Source organism: Rhineura floridana, chromosome 3 (genome assembly GCF_030035675.1).
Source record: "Rhineura floridana isolate rRhiFlo1 chromosome 3, rRhiFlo1.hap2, whole genome shotgun sequence".
NCBI lineage: Eukaryota > Metazoa > Chordata > Lepidosauria > Squamata > Rhineuridae > Rhineura > Rhineura floridana.
This window is the reverse complement of record NC_084482.1, coordinates 66,612,557-66,640,505: the sequence shown is the minus strand read 5'-3', so window position 1 is coordinate 66,640,505 and position 27,949 is coordinate 66,612,557. Positions and strand designations below refer to the sequence as shown.

The 27,949-nt window shown below is 43.4% G+C and overlaps 1 protein-coding gene across 2 annotated transcripts in view; it reads left to right on the top strand.

The window, feature by feature from the left end:
- The first annotated feature begins 1,129 nt into the window (after positions 1-1,129).
- GAS7 (growth arrest specific 7) overlaps positions 1,130-27,949 on the top strand; it is a 177,365-nt gene continuing 150,545 nt past the window's right edge. The window contains exon 1 of one of the 2 annotated variants that reach the window (XM_061616399.1): positions 1,130-1,494. In XM_061616399.1, the coding sequence (XP_061472383.1) occupies positions 1,276-1,494 (219 nt within the window). In that variant the 5' untranslated portion in view covers positions 1,130-1,275. The remainder of the gene's footprint in view (positions 1,495-27,949) is intronic. The other variant, XM_061616400.1, reaches the window with a different exon arrangement.

The window sequence follows — 27,949 nt, the reverse complement described above, 5'->3', positions numbered from 1 at the left end:
ACATTTCCATATCATTTTCCTTACTGCAAAAAAAGTCTGATCTTTTGGGAAAGCAGGTTTGTTGTGCAAGAGTTCCAAATCAACTTTCATTGCACAATCTGAATTTGCTGGTATGTGACTGAATCCCACACAAAAAAAGTGACAGCCTGGAAGTGCCATAAGACATGAGCACAACAGCAACACTCTCCTGTGCTTCCCACCAATGGGGTTCCTTTTGAAGTGTGTCTTCAACTTTAGCTGTCACTAGAACCAGAGCAAAGTTTATTCAGAAAGTGTTTCTATAATTATTCTAGTTACCTAGGGAGACAATTTCAATTCTAATGTGAATTAAGTTTATTTCTTTAGCCATGGGACACACAAAATTTCAAACAAAATCAATGCACACAACAGTATAAAAATTCATTATCCATAAATATAATAAACATTCTTATCAATAGTTTTTGCTGGCATTTCATAGCCAGTAGAGTAAATATAGCCAGAGTATGGGTAATATCGTTACTCATTTTAATTTTTATTTTTGATCTCTAGCAGAGAGAAACAATTTTATACAGGTGTCCTGCTGCTAAATGACTAAAAGTCTTTAAATTTTACATGTATTGACTATGCTTTAATTTAATGATGCAATTTTGGTGCTGGGAGGGGCGGTGGATAATTTTACTTCCTGCAGTCAAATGTGGCGAAAGTCCACTGAATTGATAGTAAACTGGAGCTGCTCATCTCACCACTGAGCACTGAAGTCAGTTACCTCTAGAACACGCACCCGTATGATACACGCATTTGTTGCATACACACACATTTATACCTCTTCGGGGTATATCGAAACAATTCAATGGGTAATCGACACCAGATTCCTATTGATAAAATATTAGCGGGAGTGGAGGAAGCGCAAAATTCTGCTGCGGGAAGGGGGAAGAGAAGAAAAACAGCAGCTCCTCGGGTCCGTCCCGTCTGGCTCCCCGTCCTCTTCGTCTCTTTTCTCCGGAGTTGCAGTGCCGAGAGCTGAGGGGAAGGATCGCTTTGGCTTTGGCTCCGGCCCCAGCGTGGTGTGTGTGCTGTGTGCGAGTGAGGGCGGGCGCGGAGGCGCGGCCCGCCTGTCCCAGGGGGCGGTGCGGGGAAGAGAGGCGGCCAATCCGTCGGTCGGGCTGACGGGGAGAGCCGAGAGGGGGCCAGGCAAGCAGGCAGGCTCCCGGCAGCCAGAGGCGAACGGTTTAGCCGCACCTGTGGCGGCCAGAGAGCCGAGTTAGTTGGGCAAGTCGCTGGCTGGCTGGCTGGGTGATGCCGCCGCCGGGGCAGGAGCGGGTGGTGCCGGTCCTGGGGGCGCGTTGCAGGACCCTCTATCCTTTCTCCGGGGAGCGACACCGACATGGGCTTCGCTTCGCTGCGGGAGAGCTGCTCACCGTTCTCCAGGCGGGGCCCGACGGCGGCTGGTGGGAAGGGGAGACCGCCGAAGGGCTGAGGGGCTGGTTCCCGGCCAGCTACGTCCAGCTGATCGAGGTGAGGGGCAAGGAAGGGGTCGTGGCAATTCCGCCGGTGTGGGGGGACCTTTGGGTGGCTCTGAGGGAGAGTGTGGGGGTAGGTATGGGCTCCAATGGCCGTGCGTGGGTGATGCTTACGAAGCTGCCTCGTAGCAGGGCAGTGGATAGTCTGCGGCATGTGGAGGGAAATACACTGGGACTGCCTTGCGAAGTTTACTCCATGTTGGCTGTCGTTGGGCGCCACTGTGAGGGTTTTCTTGCCCTTCTGGGTATCTGAGGAGGGTTGGTTGGGTTATTATGCGAGGAATCGTTGGGGTGGTTTAGTGAGGTCGGTATAGGAGAGGTGTGTGTAGGAGAGGTGTGTGTGTGCACATATATATTTGTTTCACGGGTTTTGTGTGAGGGGTTTTGAGCTTGGCTGTCTGGTTTGCAGTGAGGGTGGTAGTTGAGGGAGGTGTGAACCCTGGCTTGGGGAACTCACTGTGGAACATGGGTGAAGATGTTCCTTTTGAAGTGTGCATAGATTTAACAGACATCTTCTGGTATGTGGAAGTGGTGTGGGATGTAGAGTCGTGCAAGCTGTTGTCTGGTGTGCAAAGGTAGTGTTGAGGGATGCACAGTGAATGTTGGATGTTCTGTATGAGTGTTCTGTTTAAGAACCTGAGTGCTTTTTCTGTGGATGACTCTTCTTCGCAGCTTGCTTGTGGGCACTTTTTTTCAAGATGTGGACAGTTCTTTCTCACAGGATTGCTAACTACAGATCTTGTATTTCTGTGACTATGATTTTAATGTGATTAATATTTTTAATATAACAACTCAGATTTGTCTATATCATTAATAAATTAACAGTTTCTAGCCTTTTATTGGAAGGTAGGAATGTTTACATATGGCTAAGTCTGACAGACCGCTCCACTGACTTGAGGGGGAGTGAGGAGAGAAGGGAAGAGCCCTCTATTTAAAGCTGTGCCAAGCACATGTGACATATATAACAATTAAGATAGTTGAACTTTTACTTTGGCAGGATTTATTTCTTAAATAATCAGCACAGCTCAGCTCATGCAATTCAGTTCTAGGATGTGCTCTGCTGTACAAGTGCAGTTGAATGGTGTTTAGCATGATATGACCCACAGCACATCTCATCATTTACATGTTTATTAATTTGGTGTGACATTGATTGACTAGGAAGGCTTTGGCAAAGCTTTCAGCTTGGTGTGGGACAGTCTAGTAACACCCTGGATTCCAGTTAGGAGACTTGTTTCTATACACAGTCTTTAATGATAGTTTCTGGACCATAAGCATCTATGGCACAAACCATCTGTCAGGATCACACTTTCACATATGAATTCCAAGTAAACTCACAGAACCACTGATTTCCCATCTGTGTTATTCTTAAGGGATTTGTGGACATATCACCAAAAAATGCCAAATTCTGTTGCCAAGAAATGCAAGATTTGCTAGGCCTCTCTGATCAGACTATTCAAGCCTAATAAAATACAATATAATGATGAAATATGAATATATTTGATTTGTTCTTACTGCAAAATACAGTCAGATTAATGTATCTTGAAGTTTGGGGTATTTTTCTAGGTATCAAAGATCATGATGGTCAATGTGTGTGTGCTTTTGGGGGGGGGCTTTGTAGATGTTAGGAGGTCTGTAGCTGTTTCTTTCTTTCTGATGTCCAAGCACACAATGAGAAATAGTGAGCTGGTTTAGAACAGGCTGTAAATAACCTCTTGTGTGGTCACCTGCAAAGTGTTAGAATCAGAATAATTTCCAAGCAATCTGACAGCAAATCTTTTTTGTAAGGTGGAAAAAGGTTGGTCCTTTCTCTTTGGTGTCCACCAGTGACTAAAAAAGTATGCATGAACAGGTGTTCCTGTAGAATTATTGGAAGGCTGGCTTAGGTGAGTCAGAAGCTACATTAATACAGTGGTACCCCAGTTAACAAATCCTCCAGGAAAGAAGCTTCTTTTAACAAAGTCTTTTTTGGATGCGAGGGGTGCACACTCTGTCATAGTCAGAATGTGGCTCCTTCTCTACTGGATTGTGGCTGCTGCAGGCAGATCTCTCATATGTGACTGGAATGGTGCTCCTTGCCAGGTGGTGCAGGCACCTCCACAGTAAACAGTGCTTCAGGTGCCCTGGAATCACTATTTGCTACAGATGCATCTACTTGAGTGCAGGGGAGGATGGCAGAGAGAGAGAGACCAAGCACAGGGTGGGGGTGGTGGCCGCCCCTTGCATGTCTGCTCGACTGTATGGAGAGGAGAACTGTGCTCAATGAATAAAAAGGTTTGCTGAAATATATTGAACTGCTCTTCTTTTTTGTGGTGTAGGAACCTATCCCTATTCTTTCCATGTTATTCCTACCACTGGTACCAAAGTTTCTGTTAAAATAATGTCCAGGAACGCATCTACTTCGTTAACTGAGTTTTTTTTACTGTAGTGGATTGTTCCAGTGTGGCGTTGTGAGACTATGATGTACATTTCAACTCGTATTGTCTGTACTGCTACTGCAGAAGGCTTCAGTCCTGTTTCACTCTGTATGCTAATAAAAGCCCTTGAATTGGTAGACCAGGATGTGGAGAAGAGATATGGGGTGTATTTTTATAAAGTTTTGTACAATAAATGCTCAGTGTGAATTTGTACTGTACAGTCCTTCCCCAAGGCTAAACCCCTTTTGTGGAGACATGTGCTGTTAGCATTGCTGCTACCTGAAAACAAGCAGAAGTGTTCTCCTCACTGCATGCAGTCTCTAGACTAAGCTGCTGTGCCTACTCTGCAGAATTATTGGAAGCTATGTCCATCTACTCTCATATGTGCATCAATCCAGCTGAATAGAGAGAGGCGGGGGGACGGGATGGGGAATAGCAGCATGGCTGTTGTTCCACCGGGGTTTGGAGAAGTGTCCTGCAAATAATAAACTACAGTTGGGATGTGCACAGTGATGATGTGGAAAAAGAGAATTTTTGTCCATATAGTTTGGCTTTGCTTCCTCAACCCAAATTCAGAAAATCTGTTTTATTTCTCTTATTTTTGTGCTTGCATCTGTACAGTGAGCAAAATGCCAGCTGCACAGTTACTACAAAAGGAAGATCATCAGTGTGTTTAACAAATCCTTGGACTTTTTTTTTTTCTTCAGTACAATCTTAGAACCTTTAGCTGTTGACAATTTACAGAAACATGCATATTTGAAATACAGTTCTCTCTGAGCTCAGATTTAGGTAAATGCTGACAAAGTTGTAACTTTATATTTGATTTTGTTTAAAAAATAATAATGAATCTTTCATCATCTTGAGATCCAACTTGTAAGGGATACTTAAGAAGGTACATAGATTCTTTCTCATATAAAAGCCATGTTTCCCAATGATTTGGTGTACTCTGACCATTCACTTCCTTTCCTGTTTTTGAAGCTTAAAACTTTTTTTGCTGCAGCGGTAATATACATCTCCTTATACTGCTCCAGGCTGGCTGTGTTTCTGAAGTGGCTCTTATGTGTTGTTTGTTTCCCCATCAGAGTGTAATTGCTCTCAGTTTGTTCCTGTTAGGGTTGTTTATGACAGGGTAATGACCATAACCCTATTTATGCTGTAAAGCCTGCGAATTCATATGCAATTCAAATTGAATCCAGAATCTAGGGGATTGGACAAAAGCATATAGTAAAGCATCTATGTTGATGGGAATTTGCCCTGCCAAAAATCAGGAATTGGACTTAGTTCAAGGCCAAGAGAGTAGGAACCCAGACTCTTGATGTTCATGAGGTGAACAGTATCCAGAAGTAGAGTCCAAATTGTGAGGTCTGGCTTGTGGAGAAAATATGATGGCTGTGGCGGAAGTATGATAATCCTTGTTATGTGCCTTCAAGTTGATTATGACTTATGGTGACCCTATGAATCAGCGTCCTCCAAGAGCATCTGTTATAAACCACCCTGTTGAGATCTTGTAAGTTCAGGTCTGTGGCTTCCTTTATGGAATCAATCCATCTCTTGCTTGGCCTTCCTCTTTTTCTGTTCCCTTCTGTTTTTTCCAGCATTATTGTCTTTCATAGTGAATCACGTCTTCTCATTATGTGTCCAAAGTATGATAACCTCAGTTTCATCATTTTAGCTTCTAGTGATAGTTCTGGTTTAGTTTGTTCTAACACCCAATTATTTGTCTTTTTCGCAGTTCATGATATACGCAAATCTCTCCTCCAACACCACATTTCACATGAGTTGATTTTTCTCTTATCCGCTTTTTTCACTGTCCAACTTTCACATCCATACAAAGAGATCGGGAACACCATGGTCTGAATGATCCTGACTTTAATGTTCAGTGATACATCTTTGCATTTGAAGACCTTTTCTAGTTCTCTCATAGCTGTCCTTCCAGTCCTAGCCTTCTTCTAATTTCTTGACTATTGTCTCCATTTTGGTTAATGACTGTGCCAAGGTATTGATAATCCTTGACAAGTTCAATGTCCTCGTTGTCAACTTTAGAGTTACATAAATCTTCTGTGGTCATTACTTTAGTCTTTTGGACGTTCAGCTATAGTCCTGCTTTTGTGCTTTCCTCTTTAACTTTCATATTGGTTTATGTACGTTTCTAGCCCTCATGAGAGCAGAAAGGATCTTGTAAAAAAATGGAAACAGGGAACAGTGTTAAGGGGCAAGATTAAATGTTCTTCCAGCATTTCACAGATGAAAACAAGAACTTTTGTGTAACACTTCCAGTTTTACAAGTATGGAGCACTATAAGGGTCCCTGTTGCTCACTATTGCCATTACTTGAAGGCTCTGTTCTGTCTACTGTGCCAAAGCCTGTATTGAGCTGATATGAAATTAAAGATGCTTTTTCTTTGAAAGATTTATTAGAAAAACATGATTGTTCTTCATTGACTGCGTTCAGACACAATGCTGAACCATGGTTTAATGTTATGAGAACATGTGGCAAGCCTCAGGCTCAGGCTTCTTCCCTCCCCTCCTTCATGTGCAAGGGGAGAAAATCTGAGATGAAAGTACCTTTAGTGTTCATTGTGCATACATGTAAATATATGCATTCAAACCTTATGGCGCTGTGTGGTACTTAAGCTTAGTAAAGATGTGTCCACCCTCCACTTGGAGACTGGAATGTTTAGAGGTCTGGATGAAGGAGCTGAAACTCTGAAGAATAATAACTCCAGTAGTTCCTATTAGCATATGTTAATAAAGTGTTTCTCAACAGGAGAAAAAAATGGGGAAGAATGATTTATCAGGGGCAAGTATGAGGAAAACAGGACTGTTCAGGCCAAATGGTGCATATGCACTTGCACATCTCTTCTCCTTCCCTTCTGCCCTCCGCCTCATTACCTAAGCTATTTAATTCAAAGAGTGTCTTCCTTTTGTTTATCGGGTTACAATCACTGCATTTCAGAGCTGGAAGGGGCCAGATGTGCAGCCCACAGCTATAAGATGGCATCACTAGTCCTCTACACACTTAATCTAGTACTTCAAGGTGTAGTGTGCCGCTAGAAGATCCTACAAGAAGGCATACTCCATGTCAAAGGTACCTGTTGAATAGATGGCTTCAGATGTTTCAGTCTCGTAAGCCTCCTCTGCCCCAACTCCAAATGATGCAAGAATACTTGCAAAATAATTTTCATTTCATTATTCAGGAATTAATAGATTCCTTTCCTGTTGCATCATTTGGGTGCAGGAGTCTAGACTGATGCCAATATAATAGGCATGAGTTCCTGCCCCGACAGATATGCTAAATTCCAGTTTTCTCTTACAGACCTTAGGTGAAGGAGTGAGCTGGCATGCGGAGCCAGCTCCAGGTTTTGGGGGTCCCTGGGCAAGCTGCCTTCAATACCACTTACAGTTGGTGGGAAGAGGAGCTGAGCAGAACCCTGGACTTACATAGCATATCTGTACTTACCAGCGCAGCTGTGTTAATTTTGCTGGTCCTACCAGTGATGTGCATATGTTGAAGGCAGCATACAGGGAGTACAGCTGCATGGGTTGGGAGCTTAACATGCCCCCTCCCCCATCCCTCCTGCTACCCAACTGAGCAACATCAGCTGCAGTGCAGTTGTCAGCCGATGGCAGTAGTGGTTGGCCCTGTTAGGGCCCTGGCATTTGCCCTGGTATGTCTTAGGGTGGCGCCAGGCCTCTTGGTGTGCAAAGAAAAAGCAAGGCATTGTGTTGGATGTGGCCTTCTCCAGAGAGACATTTTAGTCTCTATAGCAGTCTGTAATTTGAAAGGTACAAAAGTGGATAAAACGTCATTTTACCATCTGTCCTTAGTTTGCTACATGTTGTTCATGCCGTGCAACCTTATCCATGTTTACTTGGATGTAAGTCCTATGATCTTCAGTAGGTCTTACTCCCTGGTAAATGGCTACAGGATTGCAGCCTAAAGCATCTGTTCCTTTCCTCCTGGAATTGTTAATGTGTTGGTATGCTATACCATTTTTTAAAAATGGTCTTGACATATCCACTGCTAAGCCTACGTCTGAACAGTGGCCCTAGTGTGCCTCACTGTTTTCTTTATGTGCATTTGATTCTGGGATGGTGACATTTGCACAACACTACTATCTTACAACAGATTATTTGGATGTATGTTCTCTTTATTTCTTTTTTGGACTGATTGCTTTGAGAAATCACTTACGTAAAGAAGCAGCAGCCAATGCAAAATTTGCTCCGCTGAAAACTGTCAGGACTTTCTATAGCTATTGTCATCTCCCATAGCTGCACATCTTTCTTACGAAGCATAATGTGTCATTCCAGTGTTTATGAAGATAGCTTGGGAATTGGAGCTTCTGCCAGTATCCATCCATTTGCTGAGAGCTGCTGGTGTTTTCAGTGGGTATCAGTTTTATATATGGTGTATATATGCGAGTGAGAAAAAGAGACAAGAGATTTTCAAAATAGTTTTATTTGCCAGGCATCTAAGGGATCAGTTGGTTCCTATATGCTGCTTACATGCTCGCCTTTGCAAAAGTATGTGTGTTTGTCTTACTGTGCCACTGGTGGGATGCTGGGTTACCCACTCATGGCTGTTATTGCAGGTACATAATGTCATGCTGCTGTGGCTGCCTGAAATGGCAAGAGTGGCATCCCAGGGATTCTCTCACACTGTGATAGGTGGTATGTGTGGAGTTAGTGCATTTCTTCCCTGCTCAACCAGTTGTGTAGGGAACTCCTGCACAGTGAACAAGTGTGGGAGCAGAGTACCTTTTTGCTCAGTCAGGATTTGTGGGGTCCTTGGTGCACCGGGGAAGGGAATCATAATTTAATATATGCTCTGATTATTCAAGAGTCATCTTTCAATTTGGCTTTGAAATTACAAATTGATCCAGGGTTGAAGACAGTCAAGGGATTGTTCCTGCAAGACAAGTGATCACATAGGCAAACCTTCAGTACTCTTGTATCCAGTGTGCAGGGTTAGTTCTTAACTCCTCCCCTCCAGTTTCTGTGACTTGGCTTGCACAGGGTTCAGACCTGAGCTGAATGAAGTAAAATTCTTGCAGAGGTTTAACTGCTATTCTATGTGTGTGTATTAAAGAGCACTTTCCTTGGGTCTAGGTTTGAGAAGAGTTCATGTTGCTAGTTCTTATTTGACTAGGAATATCGTCCCTGCTGAAAATTAGTTGTCAGTTTAGGACTCTTAACGTTTTCCAGCCATGCTAAAAAGTCATTGCTCTAAAGAGTGATTGCCTAGTGGAGACTAATTAGTGTGGAATAAAAAACCCTAAGAATTAACTGCAATTAAGCTGTGGTTTAGTTAGAGCTGGTGGGATTCAAGCCTTTGCTGAACCACACCCTACTCACCAGGAAGTTATGCCCCATAAATTAATCCCAGCTGTTTAGTGTACTGTAGGCTGTGGTTACTGAAAGGGGAATGAAATGTAACTGTGCATGTTCAGAGGTACTCTGTTCTTTTGTAGCCAATATTTTACTGGTCCAATCAGTAAAAGCTGATTTTGTCAGGTAACCAGTACTGAGTTCTGTTTTCACTCATCTGTTTGCAAACGCAACAAAAGTGCTGGTACTTATCTTTTTGAAGCCCTGTACAGCTTGGAATGTGGGTATCTGAATGACAGTCTTTTCCTCCCCATGTGTTCAGGTCTTTGCTAGCAGCCCTGGGCTCCTACTGGGAGAAAGGGTGGGATATAAATCTAATAAATAAATGTCATTTTTCTGGGCGCCTCTATCTTCTGAAGTTAGGCAACCCTTGAGAGAACATTCTGGCTGTGGTGGCCTGCCAGTAGGGATGCTCTTCCCAGGGAGGCATTCCTTGTGTTCTTTTGGCACCAGGCAAAGATTATTTTTCCAGACTTTTTGAAATAACAGCTCAGTTGTGTTTAGCTTGTTCTTGCTATTGTGTTTTTGATTTACCTCTGCTTTTTTAATCTTCTAGATTTTGCAGGTTTGTTTTTAATTTGCCTTATGGATTTGTAATGACACTTTGGGACTATTTTTTCCTGAAGGGTGAGGCACAGATATTATAAGCTACCTCCAGATTCTGCTAGGCTCCACCCAGGACTCAGGGCTGACACCAGATGTGACTGGGCCCTTGAGCACCAGACTGCCCTGGGCCTGGGTCATCATCAAACATCCCCTCCCGATGCAGGCAGCATGAGCTTAAATAGGCCCGCCTACCCCACTTCCTGCATTGCCATGTCAGTGTGTTGTGTGCACACGCCTGCCATCACCCTAGATGGCAGCAGTGGTGTCAACCTCTTAGGGACATCCCTGCTGCCATCTTGGGTGATGGCAGGCATGTGCATGCAGTGTGCTGACTTAGCGACATGGGAGTCTGGTGGGGTGGGTGGGCCTATTTAAGTCCCCACCACCTGCATCGGGGTGTGCGTGTATTGCCTGGGAGACTAGAGTTCCTGCTCCACCATCTGCGGCAGCATCAGATTGCTGGGTGTGATTTGCCCCATGACTCCTCTTAGGCTGAAGAGGGGTCCCTCTGGGCTGCAGGGTCCACCGGCCAGGGCCCAACCTTGCCACGCACTGGCACTGGGCCTGCCAGGGCTCCTCCCAGTATCTCTGCCCTTAAGCTGCCCCATTCTCCACCACCTGGCCTTGTCCCAGAGAGCAACATTTTTGAAGTCAGAAGTTACCAACCTAAATTCTTTGGTACTTTCCAGGCCAGACTGGATTGGCAAATAAGTTCTGAGGCCTACCTTTGGTGATTGAAAAACATGCCCCACCTGTTCTATTTTTTTTTAAAGAATGTCTTGTGTATGACCTTCTCTTGCTATGTGACACCATGCAGCATCATGAGATGTGGTTTCCTGTTGCAATGACACTGGTGATGTCAGTGGAAGCAGAAGGTGGGAAAAGCAGGGGCATGAGGAAGTGGAGTAAAGGACATGAATACTCAGTTTTGATAACCAACGGCTGATTCAAACAACTGTTTTTCAGTACAATGAAGTCACTATATGGATTTTGGGTGGGAGATATTTTGACAGTGAAACTACGGTTGTGAATGCTCTGTCACATGCCAGCATTACAAACATCGATATAGAGCTCCAGTGTAAGGCCAGATGTGTGTGTCTCTCTGTGCCCAACAGTGGGGAGCTAGGAGGGCAGAACTGAAGCTGTGATGGAGGTGTCTCATTTCAGAGGTCTGTTGAATCTTCCTTTAAAATAAATAAATAAACCTAAAAAGCTAGGTGAATTCTCTTGTGCTTGAATTGAAGTGTTTGTTTTAAAGGAGCAGCCACTTCTATAAAGTATAAACTATGGTAAAGGCCCCAGGGGAGGGGAGTTGTTGCTTGTCACTAGACTAGTAACACTGCACATACGATCAATTCATACAGCCATCGTCTGTAGAGCACTTACAATTGCTAGGGAAGCGTTAGCTGGGGAAAATTGAATTTTCCTAGCAACAAAACATTATGGCTTGAGTGCTGGAAAAAGGCACCCTGCTACTCTAATTTTAAGATGTCTAGACTGCATCATCTTCAAAAACTGAGGAAGAAATGTGCTATTTTCTAGAAAGGTATATTGGTTTACCCTACAACAACAAATAACTGAGCATTTTCGTGCTAAAATCAATAAACTGGTAAGGCTTCCAGAGTGTCTTGTTTGTGGGGTTTTTTTAAAAAAAAATGTACACTGTTTTTCTGGGGGAACAAAATTGCAGCTCCAATCAGGTTGTTTTAATTCTATTTCTTGTCCTTGCATGCTTATTATACAAAGGGGTTTACTTGCTAAATCCTATAAATCAAGAATAATCCAGGAAAGAATAATACTGAGAATGCCCCTCCACCGGGATAGGTTCATAGGCAATGGCTCCTTTTTAATAATTGTTCGGACCTGAGCATACTAAACTAGCCTACCCACCCAGTATTCTGTGAGCCTGTTCCATGTATTGGGATGTACTCAGTATAATCCTTTCAGTCTCAAATATGAATGGATAGGTAGCAAAGGAAGCAAATATGAAATGCTAGTGGAAAGAGATTTACTTCAGATCTCTAGAGTGGCCATTTCATTTCCTGCATCTCACAGAGCCAAATGCTGAAATGTGAACACTCAGCAGCTAGTTACATAGGAGGCTGCTTTGTATTTGTATGAGGTCAAGCTGTCAGTCTAGTCCAGTATTGTCTATTAGTCAGCTCCTAAGGGTCTTGCCCGTCATTTGCTACCTGATGCTTCATAACTGGGGATAAAACAGCTCCTGACATCCTTGAAAAGTGCCAGGGGCTTATGCATTCTGGTGGGGCCTACTACTGATGCCTGCCCTACTCTCTTCCATCTTTTTTCCATCTGGTCTTGGCACTTGGAGCAGCACCTGGATCTAGCAAACATTTTAATCTCTCCCACAATGCCAAACTAGCATTTTGAACAAAACTTAAAGGGTAGACTTAGTTGCCCTTCACTGCTAGGAGTGCTGCCACCACAGCCAGATAAGCCTTCCAGGCCCCCCTGACAGAGGAGGGGACTATAGAATCATAAAATAGTAGAGTTGGAAGGGGCCTATAAGGCCATCAAGTCCAACCCCCTGCTCAATGCAGGAATCCAAATCAAAGCATTCCTGACAGATGCCTGTCCAGCTGCCTTTTGAATGCCTCCAGTGTCAGAGAGCCAACCACCTCTCTAGGTAATTGATTCCATTGTTGTATGGCTCTAACAGTTAGGATGTTTTTCCTGATGTCCAGTCGAAGTCTGGCATCCTGCAACTTGAGCCCATTATTCCGTGTCCTGCACTCTGGGACAATCAAGATGAGATCCCGGCTCTCCTCTATGTGACAACCTTTCATGTACTTGAAGAGTGCTATCATATCTCCCCTCAGTCTTCTCCAGGCTAAACATGCCCAGTTCTTTCAGTCTCTCCTCATAGGGCATTGTTTCAAGTCCCCTGATCGTCCTTGCTGCTCTCCTCTGAACCTGTTCCAGTTTGTCTGCATCCTTCTTGAAGTGCAGAGACCAGAACTGGACTCAGTACTCAAGATGAGGCCCAACCAGTGCTGAATAGAGGGGAACTAATACTTCACACAATTTGGAAACTATACTTCTGTTAATGCAGCCTAATATAGCATTTTACTTTGTTGCAGCGACGTCACACTGTTGGCTCATATTCAGCTTGTGATCAACGACAATTCCAAGATCCTTCTCACATGTCGTATGGCTGAGCCAAGTATTCCCCATCTTATAACTGTGCATTTGGTTTCTTTTTCCTAAGTGTAGAACTTTGCACTTATCCCTGTTGAATTTCATTCTGTTGTTTTCAGCCCAATGCTCCAGCCTATCAAGGTCCCTTTGAATTTTGTTTGTCTTCCACGGTACTAGCTGTGCCCCCCAATTTTGTGTCATCTGCAAATTTGATAAGCATGCCCTGTACCTCCTCATCCAAGTTGTTAATAAAAATGTTGACGAGCACTGGGCCCGGGACCGAGCCCTACGGTACCCCAAGTTTGACAAGGAACCATTGATCAGCACTCTTTGAGTATGATTCTGGAGCCAGCTGTGGATCCACCTGACAGTGGTTCCATCCAGCCCACATTTAGCTAGCTTGCTAATCAGAATATCATGGGGCACTTTGTCAAAAGCTTTGCTGAAGTTGAGATATATTATGTCTACAGCATTCCCACAGTCTACTAGCCAGAAGGCACTTTACAAGGGGTCCCCTCAAACTTTGAGCCAGCCCTGTGAAACATCTTTAGCACCTGAATGTGTAATGGTTTGTGCCACTCCCATCAGCGCCAGCTAGAATAACTAATGGTTAGATATGATGGGCACTGTAGTCCAAAAATGTCTAGAGTGCACCAGGTTTGGGCATGCTGGGTTATTCTGGTGTAATGTATGAAGTGTGGTCCTCATTTTTCCCCCAATACACATCCCAGGTATATTTTTACTTGTATAAAATAAGTCTGTCCCAGTGGTTCCCAAACTATGGACCACTTGAAAATGGTGGAGGGTTTTGGTGGACAACTTAATGATTTTTCTGACTTTTGTTGCAATTGTAATGTTAGGTGCTGTATGATTTTTAACTGTATTTTAGTGCTGCTTTTATTTATTATTGTATTTTATCGTATTTCATATTATACAATATAAAATGCAATAATTATTGTATTTAATTGAATTGGAATTCAAATTGTAATACAGTAAAATACAATGCAAGAAATAAAAGAAGCAAGAAAAATGCAATTAAACAGTATGAATGTTTAATATGATGGGTGGGCAATCTCCTGTTTTCAACCACAAATCCATGAGCACACTGTGGTCTGTGAGCTTCATTCAGGTGGTCCACTGGTGGCCTGCAGACAACAGTTTGAGAACCCCTGGTCTATTCAGTTAAAAAGTGAGACAGATGTCAAAATCGGGTGTTTTGTCAAGAGAAAGATACCTTAAAAACAATCAAACCTTTGAGCATCTCTTGCACCAAACCACGTGCCCCAAACTGGGGCAATTACAAACTAGTTGGGTGGGTTTTTGTTGGCAGACGCTAAGAAGGAAACTCTGAGAAGGGCCAATGATCATGCAGATGAAGCATGCACTCATAGCACTTTAGATCACAGCCATGGCAATATTTGGCTAAGATTAGGCACCCCTGAAAACAATGTGTACCTTTCCTGTAGGTATGGAGATAAGCACAAGGGCAGTGTGTTTGAAGGAGGTGGGAATATAGCTGAGTGGCAGAGGACATCCTTTGCATGCAAAAGGTTCCAGTTTCAGTTTCTAGCATCTTTAGGTAGGGCTGGGAAAGGCCCCCATCTGTGACCCTGGAGAGAGCTCTCCCTGAGATCTTATGAAGGACTGATGCGGCACAGCTATAGCCCTATTCTGGTTTTGTATATCTGTGTTAAATCAACATGTATGGGGGGAGGGTGAGCACACTAGCACTTCCCCTGTTGCTACCCTGCTTCCATGAATTAGAGGGATAGCATCTGCAGTAGGCAACCTGCTCTACTTGTGTAGGTTCCCCACTTGATTAAAATCCCAGATTCCCCACAGTTCTAAATGACATAGGAGCCTACATGAGCGGAACAGGTTCCCCACTGTAGACGTTATTCCTCCAACTCAAAAGGTGGTGACGGGGTTGGGTGGAACCTAGTGTGTTTCTGCCCTCGCAGGCTGATTTAACACCATAGCAGAATGCCTAAATAGGACTTATGTGGATTGTCTTTTGTGGGTTCCTCTGTAGCTCAAACTCTGTAGCTCACATTTTGTCTGTCATTTGCTTGTGGTGGTTCAGGGTCTGTTCATGCTGTAGATGGAAGGCAACGAAAAGGTCTGGCAAACAAGAGGCACAAGGTTAGGCTTCTGGAAGAGCTATGCCAGTTCAAGGTTTTCCTGTGTTGCATAATTCCCATTTCAGTGGGATCTCTCTGCTACCCTCTTGCTTTACTGCTAAAAGCTGAGCAGGCTTTCCATGCACACAAGCCCTTTGCAACCAAAAGGTGAATAATATGCCCCGCATGTATGGGTGATTTCTTAAAGAGCAAAAAAGCAAGATGTGCAGAGAGTGAGAGTGAAGCCCATCCAAAAGGCTAGTTCATCCAAAAGGCTAATCCTATCTGAACCATGTGAAGGTGATCCACGATTGAAAAGTTATTTGTACATACTCAAAGGCATTCTCTTATTTCTTCTCCCCCCCAGAGTTGACTGTGTTACCTGCAGATTCTGGCCATGAGCCCTAGGGAACTATGCCTTAATTCAGGCTCTGCTACAAAATCCATTACCATTGCATTGTATTAGTGGTTTTGAACACCTGAGACAAGCCATGGGGAACACCTGTATGGGCCATCCCTGCTTTGGGGAAGGGGCAGGGGAAAGAAGCTTTGCCCAGTGGATGAACAGTTGCCTGCCTCCTTGTATTTTCTTGCAGACCTTTTAACTTCAAGTGAACAGAACATGCAACCCAGCTGTGATTGTCCAGTTTGGGGCCAAACTAGATAAAACTAGAGAAAGTCTGATTGGGTCCCCTCAGTGTCTCTCTTTGTTTTAAAAGCAGCGTGGTGGTGGGGATAATGGCAGTCAGACTGAAACTTTGGCACAGGGGGAAGATTTAAAATTCCTCTTTCCACATCTTTATCCTGATCTAAATTTCCCCTTCCTAAAGCAGCCATTTGCCCCATGGGGCAAAATATACAGATACACAGATTCCGGTATGCTTTTCCTTGTGGGCAAATAGACACTTTGTGGGGATGGATTTTAGCCCAGGAAATTGTATAAGGGGAAGGATTACTCACAAGAGTGTGGCCTCGATCCAGTTACTCCTTCCTGCCCCATGTCTACTTTAACTCAACTAAAATGAAGCAAAGCATTGGAGGTCAATTGTAGACTTCTTCTGGCTTGCGCCTCATATGGTGGTTCTGGCTCACCTCTGGTTGTCTGTTCTAGCATGCATGTACACAAATGCACACTCTCCTTTTTTAAAAAAAACATTGAATTCGCCCTTTTCTTCTACACCTACTATCGTCATGTGCTAAAACTGGTGGTTTTTTAAAAAGTTCCTCATCAAATATAACTGGATCCTGATAAACTATAGGGCTCATGGTTGTAATATGCATAATAACCTCCACTCTGCCATGAAAGCCCCACTCTGTGGCCTCAAATAAAATCAGATTGATATTTGGGAGTGAGCTGCCTCTCTCAGGCCAAAGCTGCATCTTATAATGAATGCTTGTCCACTGCCAGCCCACACTTCCCTAGAACTGTTTGGGTAAAGAGAAAGTGGAATGATGCCACTGCACTTAACCCAGCCCCCGACTCCGTAAAGAGCAGTGTGAGGATAGATCGGATCCTGAGCTGTGGGTGGCTGTGATAACACATTCATTCCTACAAGTAGGTTGGACTGTACAGTGGGAGATGTAGTACCCCTTGGTTGGGTAGAAAATACTTTTGTGCTTTATAACAGTTGTGGACAACTTTCAGTCTAAGCTGAGAGCTTGCATTTGCAGCCTCAGAAATGAACTTTGAATGTTTATTTTGTTTTATTTTTCTAGAGTGTAAAAATTCAGGAAACGTAGGCTTATGTTCAGCTTGGTTTAGCTCTTGCCCCAAGCTCATGTAGCACCACTGCCCCCACATCCATGTTTTAAGTGAAGGCGTCTGCAGAGGAAAGCCTACCTGTGTAGGCTTTCCATGCGTTCTAGAATCCTGCACAAACTGAGGTTCCAGAGTATGTGGAAAACAGGCTTTCCATACCTACACACCATACATGTGGCCTCAGGGCCAGGGGTGCAGCCTCACAATTTACTCTCTGTGCGATACCTCTTCACACAATGCACACATGAAGGGGAGCTTTATTTGGAAGTTAATCCTGTTGATTTTCCTACTTCTGTGTAATGCGGGCCTGATTTTGTTATGAGCGACATGCAATGGTCACTTTTGGCAGGGAATTCTGCCAGGGTGTGTCATTATCTTGCTTTCTCCCTCTATGGGGGGTAAATTAAAAAGGATGGGTGAGTGGACAAGAAGAGTGAGATTTGATCATAGGCGTGAAAATGTTTAGAGCTGACAATGTTTACTAGAGTAACATTTGAAAGATGGTGAGAAGTAGCCGTGTATGGAAATTAGCTCATGCTTGGTGAACCTTGGTGAACCATGCTTGGTCATGTGGCTGCTGGTTATTGGGAGGTGGAGGGGTGAGGCTGGCATGGTGCAGACACACCGGCGGAGCCAATCCAGTGCTCCTGCTGGTGCATTTGAACCTCGCCACTGCACCCTCCCTCCCTCTACCTCCTGGTAAGCAGCAGCGGCATGACTGACTGGAAGTGCCACCACTTTACCATGCCTTCAGCTACTGCTGTCGACCTGGCAACCTGGACATCAGACATGTACATTTAAATTTCCTGATGCAATGGGAAAGAGGGCAGTTATGGCTTCCTGATTCTGTCATCTGCCTCCTCTTTCCCCCACCTGCTATGCTGACTGAAATGGATAAGGGAGAGCAATGAAAAACAAGATCAAGGAGGGAACTTGGCAATGCAAGGCTGTACTGGCTTATTGGGAGTCTGAAGCGGCTATATTCTGTGACCAAATGGCAAGGTAGTCTGTCTTATTGTGCTTTGGGCTATATAGTTACCTAGATAATTTTATTGATGAGTGGCTATATACATATAAATAACAATATTAAGTAGTAGTTCACACTACTAATAGAAGCCAGAGAGATGAATTTACAATGCTAACTAATGAGCCTGAAATTTCATATCTGACACCATGCACTGGGATTTTTAAGAAGGCAGAGGGTTTCATCTTCTGAATAAATTAAGGGTCTGCTGAGCTATTTAGGTTTATTGAGTAATCACTGCCACAGAATTGGTTTAAATCTTCTAGATATGGAGCATTTAGTTTGCCAAGAAATACATTTGTTTAATTTAGTGTCAGCATATTTTCTAGGGCAGAACTTTCTTTATGTCCGCTAACCAGCACTTTGCTTTTATGGGAGTACAGTGCTTTGGAATGTGCTGTCTGAACTGGCAGTATAAATATAATTTGCAGGTATTTTATTAGGACCTACTCTTTATTTGTGCTTATAAATATGCATCATAGCAGTATGGGATTATATCTTCTTTTGATTGGCACTTTGGGATTTTGCAATTCTTTTCACTTGGAATGTAACTAGGCCTGTAACTCGCAGATATGAGGCTGTTTTGTGCAACAGAGCTATGGGTATGTATTTCTTTATAGCAGACAGAAGCTTGCTTAATAAATGAGCCTGTAGGAACTGAAATGACAAGTATGGAAGTTGCTCAGCATTGTTAATTTGATCTTTCCTTGATTATCCTTTGCCTAATACCTTGTGTATATATTGGTCTGAATGACTACCCAAATTGGTTATAGAGCAACAGAAAATGGGGATTTATTGTGCAGCATCTGGGAACAGGAACAAGCTGTGAATGTGAAGATGGTACAACAGCTCTGTTTATAGAGAACAGAAGCTAATAGTTAAATGAGGTAGGACTTCTTGTGTTGTGCTTTTATGTGGTACACTCCAGCATCACTTTTAATATTTAATGGGATATTGCAGAGATGTGTGAGAGGCCCAGGAAGAAAGCCACCAAGCATGTGAGTCAAGGGTGTGTATGCACACTGTATTCTGTTTTTGACTGGTCACTGATGCTTGCCTACACAACAGATAGCACGGACTTATGTGGCTTCTTCATCCACACTGAAGGATGATCGCTGCAATTGTACTATTGCATGAGGTATATATTGTTATTACTTTCGCAAGAGGTGCCTTGATGAGTCTGTGTGATCCTACTCAAAGCACCTATAATGAAACCCAGACCTTGGGTAAAAGTATGTAAATAATTGCATATGGAAGGTTAATTGCAGTGGTGTTAAATGTCTCTTTGCTTTTCAAGGATGTGCTATAGCATCATGGTGGTATTACAAATAGGTATTTTGGAATGTTTTCATGAGGTAAGTATGGACATCAGGCTGCAATCTTTCACCAAATAGAATTGAGTTATTTTCTTTGGTAGAACGCCAAATGAATTAATTTTGATTGTGGGGGAGGTCTGTTAGGTAGCGTGGCTATTGAAGAAATTCCTTATTGCCTCCTTAGAATGATCCAAATCCAAGGGCTGGAAGGCTAACAATCGTAGATAGTTAATGAAAGCAGTTCTATTTCCTTGAAATCTCTTATGGCACAGGTTTGCATTGTGATGCATCATTTGTTATGTTTGCTAATCTGTATTGTGTAATTTTGTGTACTAGGACATGGCAGTGGCAGAACAAATGATCTTCTTGTTAACTGAAACATCATGGCCAATGATGTATGGCAGAAGAATGCAACTTTCCAAGCTGCATTGCAGTGCTCATATATTCTGACTCAGACTAGTCTAGCATTTCATTTGAAAATGGTCAGTAATGGAGTCTTTAGTAGATGGTAGAAGTTCCTGTGAATTGAATCTTTTAAAGGCTATGTGCCCACCACAAAACCTTCCTGTTGCTTCTCACTTACTGTTTTCTGAACAGTGTATTTTTAAATAATTTACTGTTTTTAAGTTACTGAGTATAAAAGGTGTAAAGGTGGATTTTTATGCATACATTGCTGCACAGGCTGTGCATCCTGGTTGCTGCTTACATTGAACATACTTATGATAGGAGCATAGGAACATTCTGAATCGCCTTGATAATATCTGAGGAGCTGGGCTTGATGATCACTTCGGTCTCTCAGTTCAGATTCTATAATCAAAGGGTGGCTTCATTTACAACCCATAGATATTTCCAGAAAAGTGGAAAGTAATTAGTCTTCACTGTCACAGAGCAGAGTGCAATAGATAAAATACGTTCTTTTCATTGCAACATGATTTCTTGTAATACAGATGTATGTGAACTTTGATTTTGTGCACTAATAAATATGCCTTTCACAATAGACCTGTTCTTACCCAGTTGTGTCCTCCAGTATATTCTGTGCAGTAACAATGTAGGTATGTAGACTATTGTAGATATGTAGCCTACAATGTAGACTGTGTTTTTCACAATGTTTTGGAATTTTTTTTAAACTGTCTTTTCTTTGTTAAATTGTTTTGTTTATGTTTGCCATCCTGGGCACCTTCGAGAGGAAGGGCAGGATGGTAATAATAATAATGATGATGATGATGATTGTGTGTGAGGCTGCTTTCACACATGGGGTTGATAGTGTTAGTTTAATGGATTAAAAAGGTAGCACTTCTGTCCCGATTTCTAAAATCCCTTTCACACTGAGGAACCTGTTATGTTAAGGAACAGCATTTTTTTCAGCCAATATACCAGCATTTCACGCAACTCTTTCACATGGCTTGTTTTCGTCCCTCACCCGTTATACACATGCGCACTGTTCCCCATTGTGTAGGAGGTCTAAGATCTTGTCCTGTCGCCATGCAAGCCCTCTTCCTTTAGGATCTGACTTCTTAAATTATGTTAGTTCTATTGGCACAGGCAGAGCTTGGAAAAGTTACTTTTTTGAACTACAACTCCCATCAGCCCCAGCCAGCATGACCGCTGGATTGGGCTGATGAGAGTTGTAGTTCAAAAAAGTAACTTTTCCAAGCTCTGGGCACAGGGGTGTGTATAGGAAATGTTTCTGCTATCTGCGCTGATGCTGGAATACCGGTACAATTTTCGTCAGGGAAAAAAACCAAAAGCTGAGTGACTAAAGGGTGGAATTGCACAGCATGCTGGAATGCCTGTCACCTGAGTGGCTGCAGCTATTAAAAAACTCCCATGATCTTCCAGGTTCCCAGCCTTGCTAACAGATTATTCCTGGTATCATTTGTCATGGAAATTTGCGCTAAACTTGCACTACATTCCACTAGAATTCCAGAGCTAGCTTGTACGTCATGTGAAAGGTCAAATATAATGCACAAATTGCCAGGTAAGAAATTGTCAGAATAATGGAATAAAGTGCAGTGTGAAATCAGCCTGAATTGCTGTCATCCATACAAATTCAATATCTGGCACCAGAAAGCCAGTTTGCCTGGGAGCCAGGTGTGATGGTTTGTACCTGTTATCAAGCCACAGATACATAGGGATTCTGCTGGTTTATTGTCCACCTCACTGCCCAACATTTCCATCCCCGAGCTGGCAGAGGTGGTCTCAGAAGTGGTGATGGAAAAGCCCCAGACTTGGTTCTTAGGGATTTCAAAAAAATGGTGAAAGCTACTTTGACCGGTCCAGATTGGGACTTCTTGGCTGCCATGACAACTATGGGGCTCTCTCAGTACATTGCTGGTCTGACACATGTAACAAGACATACCATGGGTCTAGCTTTATGAGCAGGTAACTGATAAATGGTTCTGTGGTGGTAGTTCAATTGGCCCATTGTTATGGACTGTTACCTGATGAGATTTAGATTTATGCTAGCAACAAGCTCTTTCTGAGTAGGAGAGTGTTTAAGATGGTCTGCACCAAGAGACTGGTGCTTGGGGATTTTTCAGTTAGCATGGCAAGTGCCCCTGTGAGGTACTTGTCCTTCTGTGAAAGAGAGATGAAAAAGGCATCAAGTTGTGATGCCTAAGCACCCTCCTTGGTCTTGTGGAAATTGGAGGGCCCCCTGATTTTGGGGAGAAATCTAGACGATGAAACAGACCAGGCAATGGCTAGAGTGCAAGTATCGTATTGAATACAGGCATACCCCGTTTTAATGTTCGCAATGGGACCGGAGAGTATACTTTCAGCGAAAATAAACTTTAAGTGAAGCAATAGTCTTCACTTGTACTGCATGCAATCACCACTAGATGACAGCGGCGTCATGCCAATAAAGTGTACGTTATTGCAAAGCACGTGAATGTTAAGCGGGGTATGGGGACATATGGAGCATGTACGTTATAGTGAGGCGACGTTAAGTGAAGCAACGTTAAGCGGGGTATGCCTGTATAACTGAGCACAGATGAAAGTGCACTTTTCTGCCTACTGTGTGTGATGGTGGTAAAGAAAACTCACTTCTCCGCCACGTTGGCATCCTCAGGGAGTTGTCTGGCATAGCTTTTCCATGTGTTGAAGGGGCTGGTGGGATCATCCCACAAAGGAAAATGTACCAAATGCTCAGAGGCCTACTATGACAGGTTTGCTAAATATTTTGAGAATAAAGTTGTCCATATTTGGACTGCCTTGACTTAGCTTTTATTACAGGTATTAAAGTGTCCTGGGTACCATCTGGTCTGATCAGCTGCAATTAGTTTCAGTTGCTGCAGTCTGATGATGTAGACAAGACACATGAATCTGGTCGACCCACCACCTGTAGTCTTGACCCTTTCCCATCCTGGCTTTTGAAAATTAGCCAAAGGGGATCGACTGGATGGGGCTAGAGGGTGGTAAATTCCTCAGCGACTTTTGATACTTTTGACCATAGAGACAAGCTCTGGGGGTTGAGGGCACTATTTTATAGTTGTTCTACCATTACCTATGGAACTGGTTTCATAGAGTAGCAATGAGGGACTTTATTCATGCTGTCACCATAATCATCCTGTGGTGACCTACTGGGATCTGCCTTATGCTATTTAACATCTATTTGAAATTATTGGGACAGTCACTAGGTTACTTGGGGCAAGGTACAATCGGTATACTGATGACATCCAGGTCTATTTCTCCTTTCCATCAGAATCTGGTGAAGGCTGGAAGGAACTTAACCAGTGTCTGGAGGTGGTAATGAGCTGGATGGGGGCCAGTAAATTGATGGTGAATCAAGAGGGAGGTTCTGTGGATTGATGATTCCTTGATCTGGGAATTGGGTGTATGGCTTGTTCTGGATGGGGTTATACTCCCCCAAATGATCAAGTGCATAGTTGAGGGAGGTGCTTTCACATTGCCACTGGAGGTATAGTGGCCCAGAGAGCTTATTGCCAGCTCTAGCTGATTCACCATCTATGGTTGTTCCTGGTCAGGGATAGCCTGGCTATAGTAGTCCACCCCCTGATCACTTCCAGCCTGACTGTTACAATGTGTTCTACAGTAGGGCTAACCTTGAAGATGGTCTGGAGACTGCAGCTAGTGTAGAATGCAGCTGCACAGGTGCTGATGAGGTTGGCAGCCCAGGCACATAGAACACCCACTTTGAAGCATCTGCACTGGCTGCCTACATGCCACTGAGCCCAGTTCAAGGTGTTGACTTTACTGTACAAAGCTCCAAACAGCTTGGGATCCAGCTAGCTGAAAGAGCATCTCTTCAGTATTGTCTCTTTGTTGAGATGTGCTAGGAAGGCCCTGTTAGTAGTACCACTATTAATGGAGGTCTGACTGACTGGAACCCAAAGCAGGGTTTTCTTGGTATTGGGTGGACTCTGGTTTCAGGTTACATTTCTCTTTAATTGGACCCTTGAAACAGTTGAAATGATTATATGACTGTCAGATTGTTGTTCTTATGTGCCTTCAAGTCGATTACGACTTATGCTGACCCTATGAATCAGTGACCTCTAAGAGCATCTGTCATGAACCACTCTGTTCAGATCTTGTAAGTTCCTTTATGGAATCAATAAATGTTCCTTTATGGAATCAGTCCGTCTCTTGTTTGGCCTTCCTCTTTTTCTACTCCCTTCTGTTTTCCCCAGCATTATTGTCCCTTCTGTTTTTCCCAGCATTATTGTCTTTTCTAGTGAATCATGTCTTCTCGTGATGTGTCCAAAGTATGATAACCTCAGTTTCATCACTTTAGCTTCTAGTGACAGTTCTGGTTTGATTTGTTCTAATACCCAATTATTTGTCTTTTTCACAGTTCATGGTATGCGCAAATCTCTCCTCCAACACCACATTTCAAATGAGTTGATTTTTCTCTTAGCCGCTTTTTTCACTGTCCAACTTTCACATCCATACATAGAGATCAGGAATACCATGGTCTGAATGATCCTGACTTTAGTGTTCAGTGATACATCTTTGCATTTGAGGACCTTTTCTAGTTCTCTCATAGCTGCCCTCCCCAGTCCTAGCCTTCTTCTGATTTCTTGACTATTGTCTCCATTTTGGTTAATGAGTGTGCTGAGGTATTGATAATCCTTGACAGGTTTGGTGTCCTCATCATCAACTTTAAAGTTACATAAATCGTCTGATGTCATTACTTTAGTCTTTTTGATGTTCAGCTATAGTCCTGCTTTTGTGCTTTCCTCTTAAACTTTCATCAGCATTTGTTTCAAATCATTACTAGTTTCTGCTGGTAGTATGACATGATGATGATGGACTACCTTCAAGTCGATTCTGACTTATGGTGACCCTGTGAATTGGGTTTTCATGGTAAGCACTATTCAGAGGTGGTTTACCACTGCCTTCCTCTGAGGCTGAGAGGCAGTGACTAGCCCAAGGTCATCCAGTGAGCTTCATGGCTATGTGGGGATTCAAACCCTGGTCTCCCAGGTCATAGTCCAACACTTTAACCACTATGCCACACTGGCTGTCTAGTAGTATGGTATAGTCTGCATAAATTATTGATATTTCTCCCTCCAGTTTTCACACCTCCTTCATCTTGGTCCAATCCCGCTTTCCATATGATATGTTCTACGTACAGATTAAACAAATAGGGTGATAGAATGCACCTCTGTCTTGCACCCTTTCCGATTGGGAACATTGGTTTCTCCATATTCTGACCTTACAGTAGCCTCTCGTCCAGAGTATAGGTTGCACATCAGGACAATCAGATGCAGTGGCAACTGTCAGATAAATCGGCTCATATGTTGTTTTAACGGAAATGCTTTAAACTGGGTATATGGATCTGTATTATTGTTTGTACTGAATTTGGCTTGCTGTAACCTGCCCTGGGAACATATGGTAAAGGGTGTGATATTGTATTATTTATATATTTACTAAATTTATTAGTCACTTTCCTTCATAACAATGAACCCAAAGCAATGTACAATAAAACGATTAAAGCCGATATAAAACTAACACAAATAAAAGTTAAAAAACGCAATACATGGACAAGATGGTGGAACACCAACCACCTAAATGATGCTACAACATCACAGTCCCTCCAAAAACCCTCCAATAATTAAGAGCTGAACGCCTGGGAGAAGAGGAATGTTTTTTGCCTGGTGCCTAAAGATAGGTAAGGATTGTGCCAGGTGCGCCTCTCCAGGGAAATCGTTCTTTAGGCTTGGGTCTACCACTGAGAAGGCTTGTTCTCGTGTCGCCATCTTCTGCACTTTCCTCAGAGAAGGCAAACAAAGAAGGACTGCAGATGCTGAATGCAGGTCCAGGTCGGGAAGAGGTTGTCCTTGAGGTATTGGGTCCTGAGCCGTATAAGGCTTTACCAGCACTTTGAAATGAGCCTAGAAACTAATTGGTAGCCAGTGTAGTTGTGCCAGAATTGGTGTCATGTGCTCAGACTGTCTTGCCCTGGTGAGCAATCTGGCTGCTGAATTCTGCACCAGCTGCAGTTTCCAAACTGTCTTCAAAGGCACCCCTACGTATAATGCATTGCAGTAATCTAACTTAGAGGTTACCAGAGCATAAACAACAGGCTATCCCTATCCAGATAGGGTTGTAAGTGGGCCACCAGCTGAAGCTGATGGAAGGCACTCCTCGCCACTGAGGCCACCTGAGCCTCAGGCGGCAGTAATGGATCCAGAATTATTCTTGAGGCCCCTCTAATTCCCCCCTCCCCTTTGGTGTATTTAGTTTGCAGTATAACACAATATAAGATGCTACATACCGGCACCTTCAGAGGAAATGTAACCCCATCAGGAGTAGGCCATATTCCCTCCATTTGATCTAGGGAACCACCCACTAACAACACCTCAGAAATCTCCTAAATAAAATAAATACAACTTGGTGCAAGTTGGAAAACCTTATTCTCTTCCTCGCTTCCAACCTCTGCTGACTGACCCATGAAGATATATCCCATCAGTTCATACATTTACAATGGTCCTGAATCTCTCCTGTGATCTGGCTACCTACTAGCAACTAAACATCAATGTCAAATCAGAGTATGTGGAAAAGATTTTAAGTCATACAAACAGCCAGGGCCGGCTCTAAAGGGTGGTGAGGTTGGGCCCTGGCTGAGGGCCCCGTGGCAGAATTGCTGCCACAGATAGCACCGCCTGCCTGTTCCCTCGCTCCGCCTATCTACCCCTGCGTGTCTATAGCACGCATGCTTGCCATCAACCAAAATGGCAGTGGAGGCTTCAGCCCCTTAGGGAAACCTCTGCCACCATCTTGGTTAAGGGCAGTGCTGCGCATGCAGCCGCAAAACACAGGACAAAGATAGGTGGAGTGAGGGAATGGCAGGGCTGTGGAGTCGGAGTTGTGGAGTTGGAGTCGGAGTCGGAAGCAATTTTGGGTGGAGTCGGAGTTGGTAGAAATGTTCCGACTCCAGCTTCAAAATAAATTTTGATTGACAAATTTTTTAAAATATATATTCAAAATGTCAAAGAAGCTTCCCATGAAGTCAGCTGTAGTTGAGCATTTCACCATAACTCAAGATGGAAAACATTTTGTGTGTCAGTGTATGACACAGGACCCAGATGAAGACAAATGCTGTGATGCCAAGATCAGCGCATATTCAGGCAGCGATAAAAATGCTCCTATGAGAGCTTCCAATTTAAAAAGACATTTACAGCCCTTTCCAGGGCTGTGGAGTTGGAAGCAATTTTGGGTGGAGTCAGAGTCAGACAGTAGAGAAATAGAGGAGTCGGAGTCGAAGGTTTGGTGTACCGGCTCCACAGCCCTGGGGAACAGGCAGGCGGTGCGATCCACAGCAGCATGTGCCGGGCCCCGGGGCAGGCTGGAGCCCAAGAGCCCCGTCATGCCTGGAGCCGGCCCTGCAAACAGCAAAAAAACCCAACAAATGTCTAAGGAAGTTGCAGAATTGCACTTACGAGAAGCTTATAAGACTTGCTAGACAACTCCAGTAATGTGAAACCTCAGTTTTCTGAGCAAATTATTCTTGAGGCCCCTCTGATTCTCCCCTTCCCTTTGGTGTATTTAGTTTGTAGTATAATACAATATAAGATGCGAGGCACTATTATGAGTTGGCGTAATATGTTTGCATGCCAGTTGCAACCAAGACCTGAGATTCAAAACAGGAGAGAGCTCTTTGGATTCTATGGTGTCAGCAGCCTCTGACTTCCTGCCCTGTACCACCTGCTTCATAGTAGGACTAACTCTAAACCAAGTAATCACTTTCAATAGTGAAACCTTGGAAAGAGTTCAGACTCAGTCCTCTTGCATTCTGTGAGATTGGGTTTTACATAAGTAACCTCTCAACAGAATTGTGGTAAAGTTCTTAGTGCTCCTGTGATGTACACAAGTGAGCCTTAACTGTGCATGTGAGTGTTTGTTTTTTATTTTGTTTTTTAATCATGCCTAATGGAGTACATACATGTTATGGTGCAAGCTCTGAAGAATATTATCTTTGCTAAAAGTCATCCCCATCTCCTGAACATAGGGATCGATTGGGACTTGCAGAGTAAAATCCTGACACTCTTATCTAGTTCTTCTTTGTAGCAGTTTGTTACAGTTTGGTTTTGGTATGTCCCTTGATTGGTGCTGGACACATGCTTCTTCGGAACTATAATCATGAGATGCTATTTCGGGTTATGTCAAATATGTGCAAATCCTTTAGGGCACTCCCACGTGC